The 20,217-nt window shown below is 33.8% G+C and overlaps 1 protein-coding gene across 5 annotated transcripts in view; it reads left to right on the top strand.

Annotated features, from left to right (window-relative positions):
• The window catches only part of SLIT2 (slit guidance ligand 2), a 258,736-nt gene that overhangs the window by 221,523 nt on the left and 16,996 nt on the right, over positions 1 to 20,217 (top strand). For 3 of the 5 annotated variants that reach the window (XM_054514636.1, XM_036382148.2, XM_054514635.1), the window contains 8 exons: positions 2,532 to 2,656; positions 2,791 to 2,888; positions 4,288 to 4,427; positions 8,295 to 8,321; positions 15,862 to 15,955; positions 17,801 to 17,938; positions 18,031 to 18,271; positions 18,610 to 18,740. In XM_054514636.1, coding sequence (XP_054370611.1) covers positions 2,532 to 2,656; positions 2,791 to 2,888; positions 4,288 to 4,427; positions 8,295 to 8,321; positions 15,862 to 15,955; positions 17,801 to 17,938; positions 18,031 to 18,271; positions 18,610 to 18,740 — 994 coding nt within the window. The remainder of the gene's footprint in view (positions 1 to 2,531; positions 2,657 to 2,790; positions 2,889 to 4,287; positions 4,428 to 8,294; positions 8,322 to 15,861; positions 15,956 to 17,800; positions 17,939 to 18,030; positions 18,272 to 18,609; positions 18,741 to 20,217) is intronic. The other 2 variants (XM_036382153.2, XM_036382151.2) reach the window with 1 other exon arrangement.

Below are 20,217 nucleotides of genomic sequence, written 5' to 3'. Positions count from 1 at the left end.
GATGAGTTTACAGATGATTCTTCATGATACATCATTTATTATATTGTGTGAGCAGTTTATTTATTTCAAAAGTCTGGGTTTAAAATCTGAGTTATCTAACTGAAATTATTACTTCCATTGCATTGTACTAAAATTGGTGATTTCATTAGCAGTGTAAATACTGCTTTAGAGGCCCTATGCAAGAGAGGAGTCAAAAAATGTGAGAGCTCAAAGCTTTTCTTGCAACAAGTTTCTTTAGAAGCTGGTTTGAGAGGGTTTGTGTCATGGTTTTTCTTAAAACAGCTACGTGTATATATCTATGTCAATAAAATACTGTTAGTTTGTCTCGGTTTACAAAAGAATTTTTTTTCTCAGGGCTTATTCAAGAACATAGATGTCTACAATTTGAAAAATTAAACTAGCCAAAAGGTTATGAACCAAATTCTTTTTCACATACAAGTCTTTTAAGAGATGCAAGCAGGAAGAGTAAAGGGAAAGTATAGTGAAAATGAAAATAGGTTCCAAAATACCTTTTTTTTTTTTGATCTTTAGGCTGAAGAATGATAAATCATTTATATTACTTTATATTGCTTTATATTGCATACTACATATACATTCATTTGAAATAAATAAAGTACAAAATCTGACAATGTTGCTTACTCTCTTGTTGAGACTTAGGTTCTCATTTTCTTTCTCTGTTTTAGAAGTGAAATTTAGAGTGCTAATCCATTTGGGAACAAAAGCTTAGTTATTGAATGTTTTTTAATTTGTGCCAATTAATTAGCATTTTATTGTATGAAAAGTTGAAAAGAGGATATAATATTCAGAATAAATAGAAGGAAGGATTGACTCCCAAGGTACAGCACAGTATTACAAATTTTTGTGCCTCTTTCACTTAATTTTTTTAACAGAACCTCTTAATATACTCAATAATCAACAATAGTCCAGAGTACAGTCAGGACTTTCTAGATGTTGATTCTATGATGTTTTGTTCAACTTTTCTACCTCTTCTGTGCACTGATCTAACAGATACTTTGGCCAGGTATAGATTTCTCTTTCAAAATAATGTAATGAAGAGAAAAAAAAATGGCCTTTACAGATTATGGTTTTGGCAGTAAGCACCCCATCACATATTACTGTGTTCTGCTTGCAAGCTGTGACACAGAAGGATACCAGCAACTGCAGATTGAAAAAAAAAAAAATAAAAGGTCACCCACTCTTTGTCTAACACTCCCTACTGGATCCTTATAGTCACATGGCTTCCTTCCAGGCCAGCTCCTTTACAATTAATGTGAGATTAATTTGCAAAGAAAATTAAGAAAGTTAAGCAATCTAAGTTTAAAAATAGAATAAATCCCTCTATCTAAGCAAAGCCCTTTTAGCTTTGAAAACTCTGCAGTTTGGCTCATTTTGTGTAAAACCTGTTACAGAGCAATCATGCATTTGCTCTAGTAGGCCCCAGGAGTTTGGGATTTTTTTCCCATTGAGAAGAAATCACTGTTTGTTCCTTCAAAGGTGCAGTTCATCTGTGGATAAATGGAGCTTTTTTTAGTAGGAGAAATCTGAATCAAACTGAAGGCAGTATTGTCATCAGGCCATAGAGCTGGGGATAGAGAATGTATCTTCATTCTCTTAATTGGCATTTGACAAAGTCACCATTTTCTCTTACAGTAATCAAACTTCACAAAAATTATGAAAATTAGTCATTATTCTTACATAGGTGTTTTGAAAACCTACAAAATATCTGTATAATAGAGATAAGATTTGTGTAAATCAAAGCTCAAGTCTGGGTTCTGAAACTTAGGGTTTTGTCGATTTCTGTTTCTGATTTCTTTCATTATAATCATTAACAGAAGAAGCTAGACTGCAAGCATGGATTGATTGCACTCTTCACTTGCACATAGGTTTGAGGCACAGTCTACATGATTTGTGTGCTCAACTAACACAGTAATGCACAGAACTGTGGCTGACCCATAAGGAAGAAAGACACAGTATAGAGCTATTTATGGTGAGACAATGCAATTTACATTACAGTTTGCAAATGTTCAAGGAATTTACAGTAATTTTACCTTTTCATTTTGCCATCTATGTGATCCTGCAGATAGAAAATATGTTAAAGCAGAAATGCATTTAAAGAAGGGTTCTCAGTAACACCATCATGAGACAGATTGAAAATTGTGATAGCCCACTTTCTCACTGGCAATTCCTGCTCCATAACAAAAGTTGAAATTGTGTTCTTCATTTTGTTAATACAAAGGAAAGGTAATTATCATGCATCAGAATTTTACAGCTTTCAGAGGATAGGAATATGGGAATCTCTTTGGTGTCAGCTACTTAACAAAAACTAAGAAGTGGTACTTTAACCAAAAATCCAATCCTATATTTACCTGGTTGCATCAAAAGAATGAAGGATAGTTCAGCATTTCATTAATATAGAAACACCACAAAGTCTAAAATATAAATTTTAAAATTTAAAGCAACGTCTAAGGTAGATCCTGTCCAATATAAATTAATAGTTACTTGTTTCTGACTATCCAATTTATATTTTTAAGGGCCTGTGGATGTTAATATTCTTGCAAAGTGTAATCCCTGTTTATCAAATCCATGTAAAAATGATGGAACCTGCAATAATGATCCAGTTGACTTCTACAGATGTACATGCCCATATGGTTTCAAGGTAGGTACTGAATGAAGAGGAAAAAAGCTCAGTGAAATGTAAGCTCATCCTTAAAAACCTTTAAGTATTCTTCGTCTCCCTTCCACTGGTGTGTGTATTTTCTTCTTACATTATAATTGTTGTTCTCTGTGTAGGGTCAAGACTGTGATATTCCCATTCATGCTTGCATTAGTAACCCATGCCAACATGGTGGAACTTGTCATTTGAAAGAAGGAGAAAAGGACGGTTTCTGGTAGGTTTTTTAATTGTAATATCAGGATGGAAAACTACTGAGATTTTTATGGTAAACTAATGGTGTTAATCTTTAGGTTTGCTGGTAAGAGCAACACAAAGGCAGATTTTAGCACTTTGGGTGTTTTCAGAACATTTTGCCATCCTTGGAAAGCTTCTAGAGCTTTGAATCTGTTAAAAACAGTAACAAATGACTGTGATTTGTTGAGGCATATCAGGTCAAGACATCATAGTATTGACTCCATTATGTTAATTAATAGCTAGCTAGATCCCTGCTGAAAAAATCTCATAATTCATCTGTTGTTGTGTGTATTACTTCAACAGACAGCATGTAAATGATAAAATGCAAATCCCAGTGAAACAGAAAATTAATGATTCATTTGAAACTCACTATGCCAGCAGATAAACATGCTGTGAGCATTTTTAATCTTGAGTTATTTAATCATACAGTACAATTACTCCAGATGTACTTCATGAATTATGAAATACAGTTCTTTAGCATTCTTACGTGAGATTATTAGTCATTTAATAATCTACACCTCAAGCTTGTTAGAAATGACACTTCAAAAAGATAGAATTCATTATCCTGCAATTCGTTATGGCATTATTCTTACTTTTAATCCAAATTCTGCCCAAGGATTAAATGGTTTTCTATTAAAAATTAAGTGTATACATCTTAATACTATGCCTAAAGAATTTAAATTGACATAGTCACGCCTCAGAATTTGATCTTTTTCATTTATTTTTTTGAACACTACATATTTTGAAAATCAAAGCAATCTCATATTGAAAGCTTCAGAAATTATAGGTAGTGCAAATTACATTAAAATGTATGTGTAGTCATGTTTGAATGACTTTTACATTACCTATCTATTTTGATTTATTTGTTTTGCAGAAACATGATTAAAAGCAAAAAAATAAATTACTGCTTTGTAGAATTTATGCAGGCTTTGACTTTTTATATGAATGCATGTACGTTAAAGAGAGTTTTATATTGGTACATTTAACTGAATGATTGTGGAAAACTACTATTATGTACTAATCGCTGATTCCACAATATTTTCCATGTATTTACCTTTAAAAAACCAAAAGGATCACTTTCCATAAGAAATCTAATCTTACAATGTAAATGAAGAATGCTTTTCAAAAGGCATGCTCCATGATTTAATTTAGCAGGATCCTTAAATTAAAGACTAAGATATGGCTTTAGAAGCATTTTTCTGTCATTTAAAATACAAAAACTACTTTGTAATTGTTTGATAAAAGGGCTTTTACATTATATCAACCATGTTCTGTTGTGGAATATTATAATTCTTATGTAATTCTATTAATTACAGAACTCCTTGTCTTGACTCCTCACCTAAAATGTCCATGTGGCTATTTGGTTTTCTGTTTTACAGGTGTACTTGTGCAGATGGATTTGAAGGTGAAAACTGTGAAGTAAATGTTGATGACTGTGAAGACAATGACTGTGAAAACAATTCTACTTGTGTGGATGGAATTAATAACTATACTTGCCTTTGTCCACCTGAATATACAGGTAGGAGTATAAGAGAAAACATGGGTAATTCAAGAATTCCTAGCAGAAGAGTAATATTTTCCACTTTGCAGGTAGCTGCTCTACAACTGACTTAACACCAGGTGTCCCTCCATATTTTTCTCCTGTATGGTTTGTAGTCTAAATTAGATTTAATGTCCACTCATTAATTCTTTTTTAGTTTTGAAATTGTAGCATTTTTATATTTAAAAGGTCATTCAAAATGTGCCCCTCCTTACTGTTTGCCTAGACACGCCAGTGGAGGACCTCTGTAGCTGTAGAAATCTGAAAAATATTCTGCTTTTCTCCTTAATCCTCATTTTACTATAAAGAATTTGTCTGTGCCATTGTGGAACTGTGTTTGGCACCCCTGGATGCTGTCCTGTACTCCACCAGAAGTATTAATACCAAGTGTGATGCTTCCTGCACAAAATAAAAAGACAAGTGTCTATTGTTTCTGTCAGTTGGCAGGCAAACCAAAGCACATCTTTTCTTTGTGACAGAGGATCTCTTGCTTGCTGTCATGGTCTCTGTGGAAATGGAGGATAGTTGGAACAGCAGCATGGAAGGAGTAGGATCTATTGTTTGCATTGATAATTTTTATAGGACTTCTAATTAGACCAAACTATTTTCTATTAGATAGTTGACCATTAGAAGAACATAGAGTTTAAATTCAATATGATTTGAAATGCATAAAAAAGAAACATAACATCCACCATAGTTTGGGGATTAATTCTACTCTGTCATCCCATATTTTTACTTTAATCGATCAAAGTTGAGCTCTGGGAAGCTGTAAGGAGAGGTAAATGCAATAATTAATTTCATTTATTGAAAAGCCAGCTAACTCCTTTCTCATCCAAAATGTTTCCATCACTAGCTCTACAGACAGCTGGATTGCTTCCCTGTTTTCAGGTATTCAAATTTAAAGTCAGTATTTAAATATTGGGAATGCATAATGAGGGAAGATGGTAAAACACAAGTATAAGAAATACAACTTCATACTCTAATAGAGGTATTCATCCAGTACTTATTCAGGGTGAATTTTGGGTAGAAATTCCCCTATGCAGGATAAACTACAATATCTAAAGCAACACAAAAGCCAAAAATCTATTTAACAATATGTGGATGATCCATATGTGGAAGGACAGACATAATCTTGTAAGAGAAAATACTGTTTTTCCAAGTACCAATACCTTAATACCTAAGTGCAATTGACAGTTCAAGCCTTGGAAAGGAGCAGATAACAGCCTCAGTAAGCAGAAACAGCAGTTCTGCTGCAGTTAATATTTCAGGTATAGGTGAGTCAAGTTCAGCTCCCCTGGAATCAGTTGCTGTCTCCTTTAAGAATGGGGTCAGGTATTCTCTTGTGTAGGCTGGAAGAGGGCAGAGCAAAGTCACATCAATCCAGTATTGCTCTTCAGTGGCTTCATGCTGAGAGGTTTCATATCCCTATTACATAGGAGATAGTTCACTTGCAAGTGCATTCTTCCTCTGCAGCTTTGCAGGTGTTTTTACCTCTGTTGCTCATTTCTACATTTTCAGCCTTACTTTGGGTGCCTTTAACTGTTAGAGTCTGGTAGTTGGATCCACAGGATGCCATGGGAAGGACTGCTTTTATTAACTATCCATAAAGTGGATACAAAGGATTGTCTATATGTCCTAGGCTAAAACTTAGATTGAGTGTTCCTGTTGCATTTTTGGAGTATTGTAAGTGAAATGTAAATTTTTAATTTACAGTTGAAATAAAAATTGATGCATTTCTCTATATACCTCTATGAATAGAGAAAAAAGGAGAGAATAAACAGTGATAAATTTTTAGATGTTTGTATTGCAGTTGTAGTTCTTTAATCATAGTACAAGACAATGCATTTTTAAAATTTGTTTCATATCTGTGCATAATTTTACTATAATCATAAAATGAGTTTTATAGATACAATGCCTGCTCATAATATCTACTGAAGTCAGTAAGACACGAGAGTAGGTGAGAGCCTTCTCACCAGCTCTGAAAGAAATCAAAACAATCTATTTCTAATCAGTAAGTTTAAGCCTCCAGTTAAAAAATGTTGAGAATTTACAATAGCTCATCAGACTTTTTTCACACATTTTTGAAAAAAGATGCTTTTCTTTTAAATGCATCACCAGAGCCTCAACTCTTTTTGTATTAATCGTAGCAAAAATTTAGGTTTTCCATTGCACAGAGGAAAGTACAGAATTCTACAATATACTGTCTATCATACAAAGCATCTAGGTACAGGACATAATGCGTGAGATCTTAAGTGATTTTTGAAATTAGTTATAAGTGAAAATGTGAAACATTGAGCTAGCCAAGGGGTCCTCACATCTGTCATCCATGGTCTTACATAATAAATAACCTTCAGTATTAAGAATTAGACTGAAAGCAGTCTGGGCACATCAGGATCTCAAAAGGGTAATGTTCTTAGTATAAAGTAAGAGGCTTTATACTAGAGAAAAATAAAAGTTCTACAACTGTGCAGTTGCCTCAAGTGTGTATGAGGTATCACATAATTTGTAGAACTTTTATTTTTCTCAGGCCTTTAACCTGAGGTGAAGGATAAATAACAGAATCCCAGTAAAGTATGTATAAAGTGATTTTCACGGGGAACTTTGTAAACATTTGGATTGTGATATTTGTTCTAACAGGTTAAAATCAGATATGCATATTTCTAGTGTTTGCTTTTTATGAAAGGATTTTTCACTAAATGAATTCATGTATTAGCTGGTCAAAAGTAGCTTAACAATCAGGAAAACAGGCTATATATTCATATTCAGTATATATAAAGACTTTTAAATTCAGAGGTATTGATCTCTAGTTCAGAAAGTCCCTGAGCCTCTAAGTGGCACAGTGTATATACTAGGAAAATATTACTGTAGGCTTGTCCTGTCCTCTTTTAATTAGGTTGACAATGCCCTCAATTGTCCTTGTTCAACATGTCACAGCATACATGTACTCAACCTGGAATTGCACCAGCCCAGAATATTTTCCTTGGTGAATGATTACCTGCAAATATGCTTTACATTTCAGCAGCACAGTATAAGGAAGAAAGCAGCTGAATGTGCTGGTATGAAATGTAAATCGTTCTTCTATAAAGCCTTATTTTTATATGGAGGGTTTGTTAGAATCCAAAATGGACTGTAAAGAATGTTGCAGTGTAAAACCTAACAGCCTCTTTTTAACTTTTCTAACAATCCCTTGAAAATCGACACTTCTCAACTATATTGTGTTGTCTTAAAAACAAGCAATTAGAAAGCTTATTTTGTTGTTGCATAAGAATCAGGAATCTGTTTTGCTCTGCCTCAGTTAAGTTTTACAGCAACCACCACAGCTACAGGTGGAAAGACAAAGAATGGTATTTGCACTATAATATGAGCTTTCTTAAGATCACAGACTGTAACTGTGACACAACAGTAAGCAAATGGAATCAACAGATGTTCAGAGTTGATGAAACCTGGAGAAATAAAACATTTAAAACACTTCAGTATGTCCTGCACTCTTTAATCTTGCAATTCTCTTAACATTACCATCTCCTTTATTTTAACCCCAGTCTAGTAAACTTCAGGTCATTTTATGTACATTCTATAGATTACAGATAATCATTTCTCTTGCTCATTGTCGTCAGTCATTAGATCACAGAACTAACTGATCCAGAAGTAAAACTTCTCTTACACCACTGGTGGCATGTACTTCTTACCTTTCTGTTTGTTTTGTTCTGCTGGAGGTGAGACTTTGAAGCTTGCTTTGTTTGCTATATCAACCTCTCTGCTGCTATAGTTGTGCATTAGCTTAATGTGCTATGCTGTTGTATTACAATGTAAAAAGTCTCTTGTCTCTTCTGTCTTTGTCACTGCAAGCTGCTAATCTGAATGAAGTGGAAAAAGGTCAGTTGTCTTTTAAACCTATTTTCACTTACCTTGGTTTCTCACTTTCCTTTTCTTAAAGGTGCATGGATTTCAGTTATTAGAAATGACTAAATTGTATACAGATATAACTTAGAAAGCTCACCGCAAATCCTGAAATTAGGCACTTGGCTCTTGCTGGGAATACATGTCAAAAGAATGTTGTCAAAGATGCAGATCACTGTGCAGGAGTACTTTAATACTGCATTCAGTGTCTTTTTTCAGATGTATTAAAAACTTGTACAGACATTGGTATAGGACTGAAAAAAACCTTACATTATTGTGTTCTGAAATCCTTATTCTCACCTTAAAGCCATCCCTTGGCTCCATGCTAATGTATTCTCTGTCTTACAGCACTGTTCTGCTTTAATATTTTCAATAGATTGTGTTACTAGAAAATATGCTGGAGTATCAAATGGCAATCATCTTGCTCCTCATTTCTGAGGCTTCTTTTTTGCTGTAAATATCTAAAGAAACTGAAATGACCATATTAATCTGGGGCTATGGTAGAAGAAAGGTAATATTGAAGAGATTTATGACACTAACTTTGGGTGTTTGATTTTTAATTTTATTTAAGTTTCTGCTTAGCACCTATCACACATTAACAGAGATAAACCATCTTCTCTGCAATCTGATCATATATACAACCTGAGATCTACCATAAAAAATGGCAGCATATTTATAAAGTTGCATATTTAGTTTTAAAAGCAAATGAATAATATTGTGGTATGCTTGCCATTAATTTGATAAATATCTTTTCAGTTCCTGAAGCAATATAATATTTTATATATCATAATAAAAACATGTTCATTATCCATGAAATTACATGTTGAGCAAGACTGCAGTTATATAATCTATGTTGCCTAATAACATCTATGTTGATTAATTTGATTAATTTAGATATCTGATTCATAATTCCTGTAACTTAAACTCATAGTGTAAATTTTCTCTGTAACTGAGGCAGAGTATGAGACATTTTCAGAAAATTATTCCAGCGACAGGTTTTCCATGCTTAAACTGTCTTCCATTTAGACATGTTGCTATATTTGCATTTTATTACTACTCATCTGGACAGCAAGAGTAGCCTGCTGTTTTTCTTGTTTATTATCAAGTGTGAACTGTAACATATTAAAATTACTGATTATAAAAAGAACAAACTCCTCACAAACAAATTATCAAACATCCAGGGGATGTGAACTTAGTTTGGCTCCAAGACTAAGCAGATGTGTACGTGATACATGTTTATATTATCATGCCAGCTGAACATGGAAGCTATTGATAGTCTACAGGGTGCCTGGACGGATCAATCAGTTTTATCATGCAAGACATCTTTTGAATTGTGACAGTATTAGGGGGGAAAAAGGGGATCATTTCAAGTAATTATCTCAGTTTATGCAAGCCTTAGACACAACCTTCTTGCCACTGCAACAAGGGAGTTGCATTAGTACTTTGAATTTACTTGGTAATCAGATAAGTACCTTCTGAAATTTAAGCATGCAAGTAATCAAATGCAAATCATGTAATATCAAACTTGATAAAAATTTCAATAATTCCATCAAATTAAATCGTAATTCTCACCCTTGTAAGAACTGCATGTGTTACAGATTCTTAGAATAAAGAGATGCATTTGTTATTCTTGCTTTTTATCACTCATAAAATTTTCTATTTCATCTAGCTTAATAAACTTTAAATTACCATTCTATATTAAAAGCTCAAGTATTGAAATAATTTTACTGCATTTGCATAAAGGGGAAATTTACATGATATTTGTGGCAAGCTGAGCTACCTGCTTCTGGTTTAATCACTGCCTTGACTCATTCTAGTCTGTGATCCACCCTTCTGTTTACATTAATTGTCTTAAAGCTTACCTGCCTAAAAGTTACTGGTTTTTTGCTGTTAACAATGAACATAAAACAAATTAAAATGTTTAACTAAATTAAACTGAGCCTCATCTTATACTGAGATCCACAAGCATGGGAGACAGCTAAAAATACTTATGCAATGCTGAAAGATGGGAATAGTCCAGCAATTTGACTCTAAAATTAAATTCAAAAATTGTTCAGATTTATGGTTATAAACTGCATTCTACTGTTACTGAGAACTTTTGTTAATTCTAAGAAATTTTGTCCCTCATATAGTCAATATTTTTATTTGTATTTTCTGAATAATGAGATTAAGATCTGAAATAATTCATGTTGTATCCTGCACATCAAGCTGAAGACAATAAAATGCAGCAGTTTTCTATATATAGTTTCTTAAATGGCACAGTCATTTTCCAACCCCTGCTGCACTCCATTGGCTGTTTGAGCCAGAGTATTAAACAGAGACCTCCAGTCACAGAGTCAGACAGGGATACCTAATTGATAAAACATAAACACTGCAGATGTTGGCTCACAGTATAGCTTAACTGAGCTCAGAAGATGAAATGGTTATATTAGCACACACTTCAAATCCTTTTGTTCTATTCTGTGGTAGGTATTGAGTATTTTGACTTTGGAAGAGGGAATAACCTAAGAAAAACCTGGGTTTTGATAATGAAAAATGACTACTGTCACTTTTGTATTCTCTGTCTAGTTTTTTTGGGGGGGGGAGTTTTGGTTGTTTTTTGTGTTTTTTTCTTAATATCAAACTCAGCTTTGCTAATAAGGGTCATTTTAAACTTGTTTCTTTATGAACTTGCCTGTAATTAGCAATGTGCTATTACATTAAGAAGCCCATGTCCATTTTTGTTAGAGCTGTCCTCTTCATTCAGAAATGTAGTGGCTGGCATTCCTTTATCTTAAATTTATTGACCAATTATTCAAAATAACAAAGATGTAAATCCTTTTTCACTTCATTGCCTTGTTACACATTATTTGTTCTAGTACATATCTATAAAATGGAAAATCCAGAGTTAAGGGTCTAGTCAGCCTTGAGAAAAGAAGACCTGGGGAGACTTTATCACCCTGTTCCAGTACTTAAAAGGGTGGCTGGAAGGGAAATGGAGACTCCCTTTTTTACAAGGAATCACATGGAAAAGAGGAGGAGTAAGGGTACAAGGTACTCCTGGGGAGATACCAGTTAGATTTAAAAAAGAGGGAAATTTTTACAGTCAGGACATGGTGCCATTGGAATAATCTTTCCAGGATAGTGGTGGATTCCCCAACAGACCCTTTCGGGATTCAGCTAGAAAGGGTGCTGGAACATTTTGTCTCTCCTGCTTTTTCCAGGAGATGATCCTTGAGGGATAAACCTGGTATTCCATGATGAAGTTTTTAGTGACTTATAATCTTATCAAGTCATAAAAGTGAATTAACACACAGAGGAAACACAAACTGGCCTGTGAATCTAGCAAACATCCAGCTTTGGTTACCTATATAAAGTATCATCACTATATATCAGTGTTTCATAGTGTTGTCTGTCTGTTTGAGTCTACATCATACTCTATGCAAAATCTCAGTAAATATTTGTCTTGAGCTTGGAGGGTCATGTTCATTCATAATTCCACTGGTTTCAATGCTACTCTATACCAGAATTCAGACTTCCTTAGATTAATTAAGCCAGATGTCTTGTGAAAAGGGTTATTGCTGGTTCTAATTAAACTTTGGAAGCTTTTCACAGGTTTTTTGACACTTTATCCACTACTTACTTTTAAACAAACCAGTCTGTTCCTTATTCTCCTACATACAGAAATGTTCCCATCTTTTAAAAATGTAATTACTTAGCCAAGCTCTTACAGAAGCCTCAGTTACAGTATTATTAGATGAATAAAAGAATGTCCTCACAGATTGGTGTCAATTCCTTGAATTGAGACTTTTTTTTCCTCAACCTTTTCTGATTATTTTGAAGTATGGTTTTTAAACCTTGTATTATGTTTCTCAAATCAGGAAACTCCATAAGATTTCCTTCCAGTAAAGCCAAGGAACCTAACTTGGTAAAACTGTGGTTTTTGTCCAATGAATGTTTCACTTTAATCGCTATCTTTTCATTTCAACAAAATTAACTACTTCTCATTTAAATTCTACTAAAACTACTACTTGTCTCATTTAAATTCTGAATAAAACAATGGTTGTTCAGTATGCTGAAGGAGGGGTTTCTTTACCATGAAACTATATTCTTCAGTGATTCATATTCCAGTATCCCATAATTTACTTACCTCTTTTATTAATTTTTTCATAAACAGTTTTATTTTGGCCATGAGAATTCTCCATTCAGAAAAAGATCTATTAGCATTTATTAATATTAGCAGTTATTAACTATTAGCTGTAGAAGACCTTGCATTTAGGTTATCTTGCCTTGTTATTCTGGTATTTAAATCTTCATTCAGAAATTGACTATCTGATGTACATATTTGATTCCATCTTGATATTTTCTTTACTGATCCTGTGTACAAGCCTGCCATTAATGCTATTTTTTTTTAATACCTAAAGGTTGTACTGTAAGTAAAGCTGACTTTTATGGTCATAGTATTTTTTTACATGAGTCTTCTGCTACATGGCCACCATCCTGTTTCCTATTTGCTACTGACTGTTTAACTAAAACTTCGAGGATATGATTCACTGTGCATACAGTTTGCAAATGCAATGGAAAAGTTTCCTTGCTTTTCTGCTGTCCCAGCACAAAAAGTTCTGCTTCTATGTGCTTTTCTACAGAGTACTCAGATCAAACTCTGACCATAGTCTCAAAAATGCCTGGTGATGTTTGATGATGTTTGCAAACCATTTGGCTGCAGTATGGCTGGTAGTGTAACAGTGATTTTATAATTTGAAGTGGACATTTTTCAAAAAGGTAAACCTGTTTAAAACTTAAATGCCCAATCATTATGTAGGATCCACAGCTAAGAGTAGGACATAAAAAGATTTCAAGTGTCCCTGAGCACTCCTCATGAGGTGATTCTGCTGTCAGTATCGTTCTGAAGATATAAGGGCCAGTAACCTATGAATACTAAAATGCAGTGTATTCCAAGAAATCCTGTATTTTATTTTAATCCGGTATTTTACCTGGGGGAGGATTTACAAAAATGTACAGGCTTAGACACTATTGAGTAAAACTATTTGCCACTCAAGTTATTTCAGAAATCTGTGCCAATGATAATCTAAGACAGATCAATGTCCTGTAGCAAAATCAGTTCAATAAATTCAACAGGAACAGTAAGAATGCTTGTCCCTATTATGCCACTCCTAAATTGCATTTTCTAGGTAGTTTGGTCTTCTTTTACATTCATTGCTGTGAATGTATAAGAGACAGCAAGCTCCAGCCCTGCTTGGGAGATAGGCTCAATGTGTCACTTGCAGAAGCTCTCTGATATGCTGTCAGATTTAATAATCTTGGGAATATTTAGAGGTGCTTTTATACAAGTTAGTACTGTGCAACCACATTTTTTATTACTTGTAGTTGGGGTGTCATGTATTTTTCAGTTCTGCATGTAATTTAATATAAAATATATGCCATAATAAGATATTTTTATTGGTGTGTATCTAAACTATGGGAATGTGAACAAACTAGGGTAAAACAACAGTAATTTTTGCTTATTCTACTCCCATGATCCTTAAAATCTGAACTTACTGTTCCCATACTTACATCTCACTCTTAAACAGTGCTGCTCTTTGAACAGAATTCAGCTATTACAAGTTCTGCAAGTTGACTAAATGCTATGTGAAGAACAGCATTGAAGACCTATATTTATATGAGTTTGTTTGAACAAAACCCTTTGAAAAGAGAAAGGGATCTGGGTTTTGTTTAATATATCGTGGGATGCAAACAATCCCTGGTATTTCAGGATTCTTTGTGCACTGATCTAGTCATAACAATTGCACATTTCCAGACTAATAATTCTATTGAGACCTTGAAGAGGCTTTGAGGGTAGAATTATAACCCTTTGTATTTGACATCTTCAGTGGCCTGCATTTGATCTCCATTCAATTTCCTACATATATTGACTAAGTTATGTTGTTACTGACAGTTTTCCTGAGGCTATTAAGTGACCTGTTCATAAGGGCTATTTTCTTATGTTATCTTAAACCTTTCCATACATTTGGTTTGTAGAGAAAACACACTACTTGCAAATTGAGAATGTCAGTATTTATTTCTTCATTTATTTATTTACTCATTTATCTTTTTTTTTCAATCTTTGTGTAGAACCAGCCTCGATCTTTTGAATGGTGCAAAATACTTGTCTACTTGTTTTTTGGCTTGTCCTCTCTCATTTTTGAAGATGTAGAGGTCCCATGTCTTATTGCACTTAGTATATGTTTTCCAGTTGTGTTCTCAGCTGGCATAACTGCCTTTGCTCCTGCTTCAGTTTTGCTTTTTTCTCCATCCTTGCTTTAATATAGATTGTTCCTCAGCTCTTTTTTGGTTTATTTGTCCACTGCACTGCAAGCCACTGACATGCTCAGCTCAGTAAAACTGAGGGATACCAAATATCACCTCTTTGAAGGCAAGTGCAGCTTGAGCAGTGAAAGTGTCTGATCATTCCCTCATTTCTTCTGCTCTTCTGTTTGTCATTGTCACTGTAATGTACAGTTCTACTTCTCTTTGCTTGCCAGATCATGTTTTGTTACTGGAAGGGAATAAAGGACAGGGACAATCCTGCTGCTTCCATAGTTTCAGAGTCTGATGGACCTGTCAGTCCCTGAATTCAGCAGGCACAGGGTTTATACCTGTATATTACACATATATTCTTCATATGGATGCTGGAATAAGTATACCTACCTTAAAAACCAGCGATTACAAGTTTAGCAAGTGCACGATCCATTGTATCATCTGATAAGTAAGTCAGGGAACAAGATATTGTTGATCTGTTTACAAACCTGTGTTTCCTTTCCATAAACTTGCAAATAAAACATTTTTTAATCACATTAAAATACTTTTTGGGTTATAAGCCCATTTTGGAAACTAGAGCCGCTGCCTCTATCAGCAGGGAAGGATAGACATTTTACATAGATTTTTTTTCTTTTCTTTTCACAGAACAGATTATAGATAATTATGGTACATTAACAAATGCAAAAAATGGAGAGTCATATTTAAGGAAAAGTAGAAAACAAGTTTTCATTTTTGGATAATTGGAATTGTGTTGACATGCAGTGATATTAACAGGTTTTTTTCAGGTAATAGACTACTTATAGTGATAGTCCAAATCTGGATATAACTGTGTGTAATGTGCTTAGAAATAAGTAAAGGAATGCATATTGATGGCTTTTTTGTTCTAGTGACATCAATCACTAGTGTTGCTACATAGCAGAGCAAAATAAATATTGTAAAAGAAAAAATAATTACAAAATTACCATTTATATCCATCTATAGATGATTGAACTTGGTACTGTTTATAAATGAGTTGCCAGGTATATTATTATTTATTTATGTTATTTCTGTATAACCATTTATTTATGTATTAATATTTATCATAAAGGTATTTATTGCTATGTAAAGAAGTACGCATATTTTAGTGTTAGCAAAGGAGTTGCTTTTAAAATTCTCTTTGTTGCTGTTGTCAGGTCACTGTGATATTTTCACTGAATTGACAACATACATTGTATTTCAGGTGAACTCTGTGAGGAGAAATTAGATTTCTGTGCCCAAAACCTGAATCCTTGCCAGCATGATTCTAAGTGTATCTTGACACCCAAAGGATACAAGTGAGTCTGAAATGTTATTAGAGACTGGATCAAAGTTTGTATTTTTCCATCCTGCTTAGCTTCCTTTCCTTCTGTTTAAGTGGAAGCCAATTCTATTCTCAAAGTACTAATTTTGATTATTTTTAAACCTTATGGCAGAGTAGGCCATTATTTTCATGTAAAGCTGCATTATTATCTTAAGTATGTTTTACTGAATTTCACTGATCTTTAAAAGGTCTAATTCCAACCAGATTTTAAATAGAAACACAGGCAGCCTTTATAATGGTCTATACAAAACCCTTATAGGAGTCTGAGCAGTAGGAAAATAATTGCTTTTTATTGAAGTGGAATAATTATATTGCTTTTAGAGAAGTAATTGTGAAAGAGATTATTAGGAAGGCACACTGAAAGGTATAAAGTAAAGAAGTCCCTCCCCAGGAAAGCTAATCTTTAATTACACCATATCCTTATCATGATTAATTAGTATGTACAAATTAAAGTTGTTTTAATAGGCTTTAGGTTAATAAATACAGGAAACCTGCAGATTTAAATTGTTCTCACAAGTGCCTGTTTTATGCACAGCATGCTTTTGTGCTAAAATCAGATTGTCATTCCCACTACTTATGAAATGACATTTTATTTAAAATATGGCATAAAAATATTAAATATTCAGTTGAATGTGAAATTAAATTGATAGTTTCAAACTGGAAAATAGAAATATTGTTTGGTTTCTGTTGTAGTGCATTATGTTTGTTTTTTCCTGTCACTTCAATAAACCTAGTTTACCTCCAGTTCACTAATCTTTCTTGTTACTTTTAAATCAGAAAATAGCACATGGAGTGTACTTCAAGATGTATCTCAGTCAGACATTTGATAGGTTGCTCTATATTCTTTTTCCCTTGTCTTTTTCCTATCTGTTGTTGAAAAAAAATGAAACATATTTGATTGAAGTGCTAAATTTAAACTTACATGGCTATTTAAAATCACTCTTGCCAGCTTAGAGAAAATTTTAGATAGTAAAAGAAATGACACTGAGGAGGTAATTACAAGATCTAATGAAATCAATAAATGACATCTTAATTTAAAAACACATCATATGGATGCATGGATTTGTAATATTTTCCATTAATTTTTGACAGAGTTCTGAGCATTCTCTCAGTCCTATATATGAGAATTCCCTGAAGGAATGCCACGAGCATTAGCAATGAGAATGTCACATGGAAAAACCCCCAAACAAACCAACAAACAAAAATCATTACATACTCTCTTGAGGATGGGCTGTTTCTAGACCAGTGGGGCTTCAGGGAGGACAGATGATGGGCTTTGAGACTTCTGTTAGTTCAACAACCATGGAGCTGTTTTTAGTAAATCAGACTGGTGGAACCTTAGGAGCAAAAGAATTATGCATAGCCTTTAAACTGCATAAATGGACCATTGGTCTGTTCATAGCTGTTCAGTTGACAAATCTAATAACCATCAGTACCAGCTTCAGATTATTTGTCTTGGTTTCAAGCATATTGATTATGTTTAGTGTTTGCAGCCATGAATAACATCCTGTAACATTCTGTGGTGCTCATAAATTCTAAAAACTGCCTAAATTATTCATGAGGGCTCTCTAGATTTGCACACAATTCTTCAATATAATGGCAGATGTGTAAACATTTTAACTAGCAAACCTGTATTCATTAAATATGTAGATTCCCCATCTAATAGTATGATGAAGCTATAAAGTCTTTGCACACAAAGTATTAGTAATGCCTTTTTTCCCTTGATTTTTAAACAGTACAGTAGTTCCTTAACTTTGTTATAATCACAGCGGGTCATTAAAAGGCACTGTGCTATCCAGTTTGCTTTGCTGTTTTACAGATGTGATTGCACACCTGGATATGTAGGTGAGCATTGTGACATTGACTTTGACGACTGCCAGGACAACAAATGCAAAAACGGAGCGCAGTGCACGGATGCAGTTAATGGATACACCTGCATTTGCCCAGAAGGGTACAGGTGAGAAAGATCTGAAGGCAGTACAAACATGGATGTCTTCTGTCACAGTTGTTTTTTCTTGGAAATACTGATTGTCTTCTGTTTTCATTTAGTGGCTTGTTTTGTGAGTTTTCACCGCCAATGGTTCTACCTCGCACCAGCCCTTGTGATAATTACGAATGTCAAAATGGGGCCCAGTGTATCATAAAAGAAAGTGAACCCATCTGTCAGTGTTTATCAGGATACCAGGGTGAGAAATGTGAAAAGCTGATTAGTATAAACTTCGTCAACAAAGAATCCTATCTGCAAATCCCTTCAACTAAGATACGCCCCCAAACCAATATCACTCTACAGGTAAGTTTGCTTGTGTTGTGGATTCTCTTTTCTGGAAAAGAGAGTAAATGACTTTCCATGATGTGGAAAATGACCCAAAGTTGTCATTGGCTCACTTAAAGAGATTTTCACAGTTTGAGCTAAAAATCTAGAAGAATTAATGCAATAACTCTATATTCACATTGAATTAGATGGGCTTATTGATAGGATGAGAAAGAGTTTTTTCAGGTTGTCCTTCAAAAAAGAATTTTATAATGAAGTAGCAGATTATGGCAGTAAATTCAGAGATTCACTTAATACCTCATTTTGAATAAATACCTAATTTTTGTGGTTTCTAAATATTTCTATCTTTTAACTAGATTGCCACAGATGAAGACAGTGGGATCCTGCTGTACAAAGGCGATAAAGATCATATAGCAGTGGAACTGTACCGGGGTAGAGTGAGGGTCAGCTATGACACAGGATCATATCCAGCCTCTGCTATTTACAGGTGAACCTGGATGAAACACATTTGTAACTGAAACAAAACCTGCATTCATTACTTATATCAAAGTCACATTTTTTAATACATGGTTAAAAGAAATATATGCAAATTAATGTGTTGTCAGACACTTAAAACTTCTTGCCAAAAGATGTGATTTGGTTGGCAAGTAACTCTAATGCAGATATGTCAGGCAAATAATATATTATTTGATGCATTTAAAGAGAATAAGAGTTAGCTTTCAGCAGAATATTTGTACATTTGTAAAGCTTACATGTAGCAGTGGAGTTTTTTCTTAGTTGTAACTGCCAAATAATTTCCTAGTGTGCTGAGTAAAATGAAAAACTACACTGTATAAGCAGAAATTAAATAGAAGCTTTTCTTCTCTCTTCTCTGTTAGGCAGTCATATAATGTGGGATTTTTCCCTGGCAAGTGAAGAGAAAGCTAAAAACTTGATTTCTGAAAAAGGCACTCCCTTTGAAAAGAAATGGCTTTTGCTTCCAAAGTCATTAAGAGAAAGAATCTACAGCTGCTTCTGTAGCATAATTTTTGAGGTGTTTTTTTTTTAATCATATTTCTCTGGCTATCTGAAAAATTACCTCCTGATTTTTTTGGGAGATATTGTATAACTTCACAGGAATTAGCAACAGTCATTGCAAGAGTGAGCAGAAAGACAAGAGGCATCAGTTCCTGGTCTTGACTGCCCTCTTGGCGCTAAAATTACTTTCTTGATTTTTCTTCAGTTTTTCTTGAATGTTCTTTTCACTCTATTTACACCTTTTATTGTAAAATTATATATAGGTGTATTCACTTCTAGAGTTTGTAATAGTGACACTGTTCTGCATTCTATTAGGGACATTTCAGTGAAAACAAATGATTTTTATAAATTATTATACTCCTATTAAAATAATATTTTTATTTTCTATCTGGGTTAGGGCTACACAAGAAATTTAGATTCTTTTTTCTCAGGAGTTTAATTATTTTTGTTGATTTTTATTCAATAGGTACATCTGTCTGAGAATAAGATGCAATAGGAATAAGGGTCATATGTAGTTCCAAGTTATTTTGGCTCCCATTTCTATAATCTATTAAGAATACTTCTTCTCTTTCAAAACATATATGCCCTTCCCATAAATTTATGCTTTCTCTGGCATTGTTGAAACATAACAAATACTGGTAATTCATACTTGTCCATTATGGTTATCTATAAAGATTAATCTAGAAAGATTGAAAAACAGTACTCACACAGAAAAAAAACCAAACATAAACATGGAAGGAGTTAATAACAAAGTGAACAATTAACAAAGAGCCCCAATTAGGTTACTGTTACAAAATAATAAGAAGCATCTCCCTTACATAGTTGATTGTCTCTTTTGAATTATGTGACAAATGAAGAATGGAAGTGTAGTGAAGAGAGGGACAGGAAATGTAGTTACACCTTACAGAGTGACACAGTTGTTTAGTGAAGCAGATACACACTTTTAG

This window comes from Molothrus ater, chromosome 4 (genome assembly GCF_012460135.2).
Source record: "Molothrus ater isolate BHLD 08-10-18 breed brown headed cowbird chromosome 4, BPBGC_Mater_1.1, whole genome shotgun sequence".
In the NCBI taxonomy this organism is placed as follows: domain Eukaryota; kingdom Metazoa; phylum Chordata; class Aves; order Passeriformes; family Icteridae; genus Molothrus; species Molothrus ater.
Note: the sequence above shows the minus strand (reverse complement) of the source record. Positions and strands in the feature narration are given on the sequence as shown.